General features: G+C 41.5%; 1 protein-coding gene across 1 annotated transcript; it reads right to left on the bottom strand.

The window, feature by feature from the left end:
* Window positions 1-298: 298 nt before the first annotated feature.
* LOC104439837 (disease resistance protein RPV1-like) lies at window positions 299-2,121 on the bottom strand. The gene is made up of 4 exons (XM_010052851.2): window positions 1,847-2,121; window positions 957-1,688; window positions 587-716; window positions 299-400 (listed from the first exon to the last, which is right to left on the bottom strand). Exons 1-4 carry the CDS (start codon window positions 2,119-2,121, stop codon window positions 299-301), a joined length of 1,239 nt encoding a protein of 412 aa, XP_010051153.2.
* Window positions 2,122-8,232: the final 6,111 nt, after the last annotated feature.

The following is an 8,232-nucleotide window of genomic DNA, read 5'->3' as shown; positions in this document are numbered from 1 at the left end:
TTAACTTTTTCGCCATCTGCACCAAAAATAAACATTATATAAAGAAGGAAAAAAAAATTGTGTTCCAAGAATTAGAAGCATCAAAAGACAATATGGGGAGACATTAATACCTTGATTTGACTCCACCCGGTCCAGTCTTCAGTAATTTTACTCCTGGAAAGGTCGAGCACCACCACATTAACTAGGCAAAAATTCATCGCTGTGAAATTTGGAGGACACTCATGCCAAGAAAGCCATCTTAGCTCACAGTGATCTTTGAAGTTGCCGAAGAAATTCAACCCTTTCCCTCGGAGGAACCTTAGACTCCGTAGTCTCTGTAATTCTTCATCAGTGAAGGTATAGCCACCACCATCACTTTGACCATTATAGCTCGACTCGGTGCTTCTATTTCTTCACTTGCCTGCCATTAGAGATCAAGCATGAATGAAAACAAATAATACAAAAAGGAAAAAGTTAACTCTGTGAGCCACTTGTGAAGTTTGTCTACTTCCTGGAAATAACTAGCAGAATGGCCTCTAAATTACATTATGTTAAGTTATACCTGTTTAGTCCTCAATAAGTTCAATGCCTCCTAAGGATTCCATACCCCGCTACGCTTGCCAGGAAATCTGCAATTCTCTTCGTAGACAATGTGCCTTCCAAGATCCCTAACTTGGTCATGCATTGAAAACTTATTATCATCTCCAATATTTATCAAGGACCTAAGAAGGAGGACTCTGATTGCGTCATGAGGATAGAATTCACAATCACTCCACATGAAAATCGGATATTTATTATTTTCTTTGATGAAAAAGCACGCGATGTCCAAAAAACTCTCCGCTGTGTTGGTTCTAATCCTCGTAACTTATCATCAACGTCTCTTGGACTTCCTTCGGAGGAACTTTCTGTAACTTCTTCAGCGTCTCTTCCCATAAGGCCTTGTCAGTGGAAACGCCAGAAAGCGATGACCCTATCACCTCGATAGCCAAAGGCAGCTTCCTAAAATCAAGATGATCTGTCTTGATAGGATATTGTAATCTTCTGTAGGAAAGTCTCTTCTAAAGGAATGTCGGCAGAATAGCTGAAGCGCTTGACTGAATCTCATTTCCTTGACTTCATATGTCAAGATTCCTTCATGTCGATTTGGGACAGCGTCGACCTCTAATCTTTCAGTCCGGTCGGTCAGGACGCTCATGTTCCTAGTTGTTATAATGACCCTGCTTCCGTTTTCAAACCAATCGCTCTTCCCAACTAGCTTTTTGAGCTGCTCCTTTTTTTCCACATCATCGAGCACAATGAGGATTTTCTTGTCACAAAGTGCCTTCTTTATCATGCCAATCCCTTGGTCATTGTCACGAACAAAAATACTGTTGCTGCACGTCGAATGGAGGATGCTTGACAGCAGTTGCTTCTGCAAGTAGATGATACCGTCCGATCTTCTGGAGATCTCTTGGACATTTTCGAGGAAACTGTAGCGGTCAAAACGAGAATATAATTTGTTGTAAATGACTTTTGCAAGTGTTGTCTTACCAATACCACCTATTCCATGGACTCCCACAAAACGCACGCCACTGTAGTCAACCTCCAACAGCTTCATTATCGCATCAATCTGAACATGATCTTCGACTAAATGTTCGGTCACATTCTTATATCTGGCGTTCAGCTTAATCAGGACCTCCTGGACGATCTCTTTAATGAGTTTGCCATAGCTGCACCGATGCGTGAGACAATTTATTTCACTCTAGACATGAAATTGAAGAGCGTATGACGAAAAAAAAATTCAGAAACAGGAGACTCATCAGTCTCCTATTTTCTCAAATATAATGGATCTGAAGAGAAAATAAGGTTACTCTACGAAATTCCTTACCCTATATAAGTTTTCAAGCTCCATCGCTTTATTTCCTCAACCTCCATGAGGGCGTCACGCCACACCTTCACTTGGTCTGCTCCAAAGTTCCTCTCGTGCTGTACGAACGCGTCGTGATACAGCGGAGTCTTGAGCTTGATGTCATCCGAATTCACGTGAAGATAAATGGGGAGAATCTCTTTCGTGCTGTCCGACTTTGATGCCATTGTAACCATCTTAGTGAGCTCGACGAGGCACCATTTGCTGGACGCATAGTTCCTTGACAAGATGGGCATGTAGATCCTGGAGCTCTGGATGGCCGAGGGAGCTCTTCCTTGATCCTTTGCCCGACTTGGAGCTCGTCATCATCCCTGAAGATATGGATCCCAGCACCTTCCATGCCTTCGTGGAGGCAATCGGTGAATGTTTCGCGACTGTCAGCCCCTCTGAAGCTTAAGAACACCTCGTACTCAATCCTCAAGCCTCCGTCTCTCTCCATTGCAGGAACCATCCTCTGGGAAGTCGGAACCTGAGGGTCTAAAATTTATACACCAAACTCTCTCTGAAGTAGCACTATTGATTTTGTTGGTAATTTCATGATGATTAATGGTGGTGTAGCGCCCCTTCAAGAAACAAGCGACCCCGTTGACCATCCTACCACGCCCGTTGACACTTGCATGTGAGGGGGGCCAAGTTCCGGAGATGCTGAGACTACACCCTGGATTTGATTTAAGAAATCCAGCCTTCGCGTTCGTCAATGTCGTTATTCGTGGGAAACGGCGAATGTCTGTATAATTATATCATATCAAAATAGAGATTACCAACTTAATCAAAATTGCAGTTGCATCTTTGACTAACATGTTCAATCAAATGACTCTTATCCGTAGCTAAAAAGCACTAGCCGATCCAATTGAAGTATTGCCCCACCACTTTATAATAAAACAATATGATAAATGTTGTTGGGATTGCTCAGCTCGAGAGAAAAAAGATCAGCATTAACATGGCCATTAAATGTGCGGTGAATGGACACATTTGCATTTAATGCAACTAGTTTGAGCAGTGTAGCATCAACTAGGTGGTGCAAGATCAGGTTGGTTTTGCTGGGGAATTTCCTAGCTCATGGATCATCATAGCACTTCCTATTTTAGATTATAGAATCAAGGAAAATGAGATTTTATGTAGGTAATTCCCTGTCATATCAACTTCATGATTCTACAGGTGAGTATAAGAAAGGATACATCTGTAGAATCTAGAAAATACTCAGCAACCTACAATAATGGCGTCGACGAGATAAGACAATTCATCTCTCGTTTACACATCTACCAACAAACACATGGCAATTATTTTACCTAAAAAAAAAAAAAGCTTTTCTTAAATGAATTTTCTTAACGAGTATCTAATTGGCATTTGTCAAGCAATTGATTGTGAAAATTCTTTAATATTTTTATGCACCGAAATTTCTTGTAGTATGAACGTCTTAAAAATTGAACTGCTGCGTGTCAAATATGACAAGTATCTGCAAAACCACCTGTTTATAATCAATTTTCCAAAATTAAGAATTGTTTTTTTGTTTCATTTTGTGATGATGAATGACCAACTTTGACTCAGTGGCTGGAGTATTGCTTTTGTTAATTTATGACTCGAGTTTGAGATTCATTGGAGTTTTGACGATTTATAAAAGAAGAAATATAAAAATAAAATAGATATGAATTTCCTCTTAGGAAATTATGCGGAATCCGAAACTTGTGAAGCTCCTGCACGGGATTTCCTCTTCATGCGAAGATTGGTTTATTGGTGGGCCCAAGGTCAAAGTTTTGACCTTGGGCACACACGCACACACACACCTATATGAAGATTTCCTTCTGTACGTGAAGCAAGGAGGTGGGCCCTCGATGGGCACACGTATAAAAGGAAAATATATTTGCAGGTCTTCGGTTTTTGAGGGTTTCTTCTTTTCGGTGAGTTGCTGCCGCATGTCCTACGAAACCGCACACGATCGTTGAGCGAAGCCACATATTGAAGCGCCGTTTACTCTGAGTGCCGTTGGAAGAGAGAGAGTGTGACAGCCCGAACCACTTTAGGGTTGCCACAGGCACCTGGCGTTACACCTAATGGAACACTAATTATACCTTTTAGAAGAAGCATCGTAAAATCATGGACATTTTTTTTTTAAAACGGTCCCAGCGCAACTCATTAGCGGAAGCAAAATATAACATCGTCGTCTCACCCTCCATCAACCATGATACAATTGCACACCACTAAACATCCTAATAATAGACAGCCATGACACTTTATTTACATATTTTCAAGATCGGTTTCCTTGGGTCGGTACATCAAAAGGAAGGCAGAGCTCAGCCATACTCGGCCTAAAACCCCAAAAAGAAACAGTCGACCCACTACAACTCACGTGCAAGATCCCCCATTGCTAGTGTCGGCTAACCATCCCAAAAAGTTTCGGCGTCTACTCGACACACACGGGCCCTCACACCCATCCCGGTGCATCAGGCAGTGGCAACGGCAGCATCTCACGCATCACTCCGTTGCGTCAAACATGGACGGATATTAACTCCTGGACAACCGGGCCCCCATCCAGGCCCACATCGTACATAACTAGACATCGCACTCGAATATACATAAGACCAGGAACAGAAGGACAGTCAAACTCCTCGCACTCGACCTCTACGTCCAAAGGTAGGCCGTAGAAAACACCCTGCGTGACAGCAGGGAGCGGCATGCTGCTAATCTGAAATGTTGGTCCTCGAAGGGGTGAGTACAACCACTCAGCAGGTAAAGAAATCCAATAACCACTCATTGCAACATGCAATACAAGCACAACATCATACATGCTAATCATGCATCCAAGCAGACTTACCTCGAAGCCATGCATATACCATCATACATCTTCATCACAATCATAACACATACATGTCGTCATGTCATAGGTTATCATCATCATGTCATACACATGTCATCATCATATTATAGGTCGCCATCATATCATACATATGCCATCATCATTATGTCCTAGACATATCATCATCATATCATATCATATATCACCATCATCATGAAATCATTCTATCATACACATGTCATCGTCATCATGGCATCATCATATCATATTATATATCACCATCATCATGACATCATTCTATCATACACATGTCATCGTCATCATGGCATCATCATATCATACATGCATATCGTCATGCCATAGGTGATCATCATCATATGATGTCATCATGCCATTATATCATGTCATCATGCCACAGGTGATCATCATCATATCATGTCATCATGCCACAGTGATCATCATCATATCATGTCATGTATGCATGATTCAATTTCCACTTTTAACTTTCAATTCGATCACCACATCACCCTTTCTCAAGATCATCAATTTCATCTCATACTTTACACTCGCACCCCATCCTGGCATCGCGAGAAAACCTCCGGCATTCAGCCACTCAAGGCCACCGGCCATCCGGCACCCCCACATTCCGGGCATCTCACATCCCAACTGGCATCACGAGGCATCCCCTCGGGCAAAGACCTCCGAGGCTTCCGGCACCCAACCATTCCGGGCATCCTGACACTCCCAGGGCCATCCGGCCATGTATCTCTATACATTCCGGGCATCCGGCACCCCCCGTCCCGGGCATCCTGACACTCCCAGGGCATTATCATCCGCCATAGCAGTTTCCTCATTTATTCATTGTCCACATTTACCAATTTAGGTCTCACTTAACATGGCACATGATGCAATGGCAAATAAAATCACTTTCATCCTTCAATCTATACATGCATTATCAATCATCATCATACATGCATCAAGGTACAATCATCCATAAAGATAAAGTTCATGGAATTCATACAATTTATAATAGCCCATTTATCATGCCCTCTTTTTCTTTTTTTGAAATTTATTTAAATTCCAGCTTGTATCATTCTTGAAAATATTTAAATTTAAATATCCATATAATTCTCAAAAATCATGAAATTAAGGCTAATGATAGACAAGACAATAGGGTAATAATTTCGTGAAAAACACAAGGCCAATCAATTTCCACACAAGGTTTATAATTCACACAAATACAGCATGAAATTTCGGATAAAAACAGAATGCACAGTTTCCGAACTAATTTTATTAAAATATCCAAAAGACCTCCGAAAATTATGAAATTTTACCAGCTTATAGCCAAGACACGAAGGTAGATTTTTCATGAATACTTCTACGACAAATTATTTTTAGATTATTTTCTACAGTCACACGAAGCTTCTGGATCTGACACCGAAACGTCCAGTGCATGGTTCTCCGAAATACTGAGTTTTTACCCACTTATACTTCTTCGTTTCCTCTGAAATTTGGATATGTTTTACTTCACGATGTCCCCTACAACTTTCATGAAGAGATCTAAGTCATATTTGCAAAGGACAGTCTTCATATGGGTCCATGAAGTCTCGGGTAACCTGTACCGCGTCTCCAGATCTACGGTTTTCAAGAGTAAGTTGATTCACTAGGCTACACTTGTTCATTTTGCTTCAAATTTGAGTATGTTAAAGGTAAAAATGTTCTCTACAAGTTTCATGAAGAAGTCGAAAAGATATTCTTAGTAGAAATCAGCATGCAACCACAAATCCACCGAAAGGTCAGTGAAATCGTTCCAGATCTGGTGTCTCCGTAGGATGAGTGTTTGGCCCCACAAATCTCCATCATTTTACACCAAATTTTAGTATATTTTAGTTTAAGATGTTAGCTACAACTTTCATGAAGCTATCAAAGTCAATATCTAACTCAAAACATGCATGCAAGCTCTCACAAGGTTCTGACTCAAACGGTTCATGCGAAAACAGCATGCAACTCAAGAACAAACCACACTTGCTTCACTCCCATGCCTTCAAACATCCTAGATTTCGACCATACATGCAAAACATTGGTGCAACAGTAGAAAGTGGATTCCCAACTTGCCTCTAGACCACACGAACGGCGGCACACGGCGGCGAACACGGCGGCACACGGCGGTGAACGGCGACTACTCCTTCCTCTCGGCTTCTCCTCTCTCGGCCTCACTCTCCCTCTTTCTCGCACACTCTCTCTCTCTCTCGCTCTCTCTTTGGACGGTAACCCCAACTGGCCACCTCTCTCTCTCCTCTTCCCTTTTATTCCCCCATTTCCTCATCATTTGTAATTATTAGATTGCCTCTCAATTGGCCAATGCATGGGAGTTCTTCTTGCCACTTGGCAAGACCCATGCATGGGCTTGGGCCTCCTTTTGGGCCGGCGACAGCCCCACCTGTGGGCCTAATTGGGCCGGCCATTCGGCCCACCAAAATCCCCCTTTTTGGGCCTAAGGCCCAAACCTAATTTAAATCCTAAATTTCACCTTTAAACACTTTTAATTCTTTCTTTTATAGGAATTTAAATTTTTAAATTCCTCATGGCCAAAGTCTTGTAACATTTTATTTATAGGAATTTAATTTATGAGGTGCATAGCCAAGCATAGATTATTCTCATTAATTTATCTAATTTAAAATCTCATGAACACAAGCATATAACACATAGCCTTAAGAGAAAACTAATGGCTAAAACATAAACCATAGGTAATTTCATTACCTAATTATTGGCTTTAATTCCTTTGGAGGGCGACTTGAATTTTGGGATGCCACAATTCCCCCCTCCTTAGAGAATTTCGTCCTCGAAATTAGACACCACTCGTTCCTTCTTGAAACAAATAGGGGTACTTTTCCTTCATCTGATCCTCACTTTCCCATGTGGCTTCCTCTATATCATGATGTTGCCATAATACCTTAACCAGAGGAATCTTCTTAGTCCTAAGAATTTGTTCCTTTCGATCCAATATCTGCACAGGCTCTTCAATGTACCTCACTTTCTCATCCACTTTCATGGCTTCATGATCGAGTATGTGACCAGGATCCGGCTGGTACTTCCTCAACATCGATACATGAAACACATCATGCAAATTTCCCAACTTAGGAGGTAGCGCTAAGCGATAAGCTACATCCCCTATCCTTTCGAGTATTTCAAAAGGTCCTATAAATCTAGGGCTTAACTTACCCTTCATCCCAAATCGAGATATCCCTTTCATTGGAGATACCTTAAGGAATACATGATCTCCCACACTAAATTCCAAAGACCTCCTACGCTTATCTACGTAGTCCTTCTGCCTACTCTGAGCTGTTTTAAGTCTTTTCTTGATAATTTCAACAGCTTTAGTGGTAACTTGTGCCGCCTCGAGTCCTGTCAATTTCCTTTCACCTACTTCGTTCCAAATGAGACAGAGTCCTACATCTCCTTCCATATAATGCTTCATAGGAGCCATGCCTATACTTTTCTGTAAACTATTATTATAGGCAAACTCTACCAAATGCAATCTTTCATTCCAATT

Source organism: Eucalyptus grandis, chromosome 3, assembly GCF_016545825.1.
Source record: "Eucalyptus grandis isolate ANBG69807.140 chromosome 3, ASM1654582v1, whole genome shotgun sequence".
NCBI classification, from domain to species: domain Eukaryota; kingdom Viridiplantae; phylum Streptophyta; class Magnoliopsida; order Myrtales; family Myrtaceae; genus Eucalyptus; species Eucalyptus grandis.
Note: the sequence above shows the minus strand (reverse complement) of the source record. Positions and strands in the feature narration are given on the sequence as shown.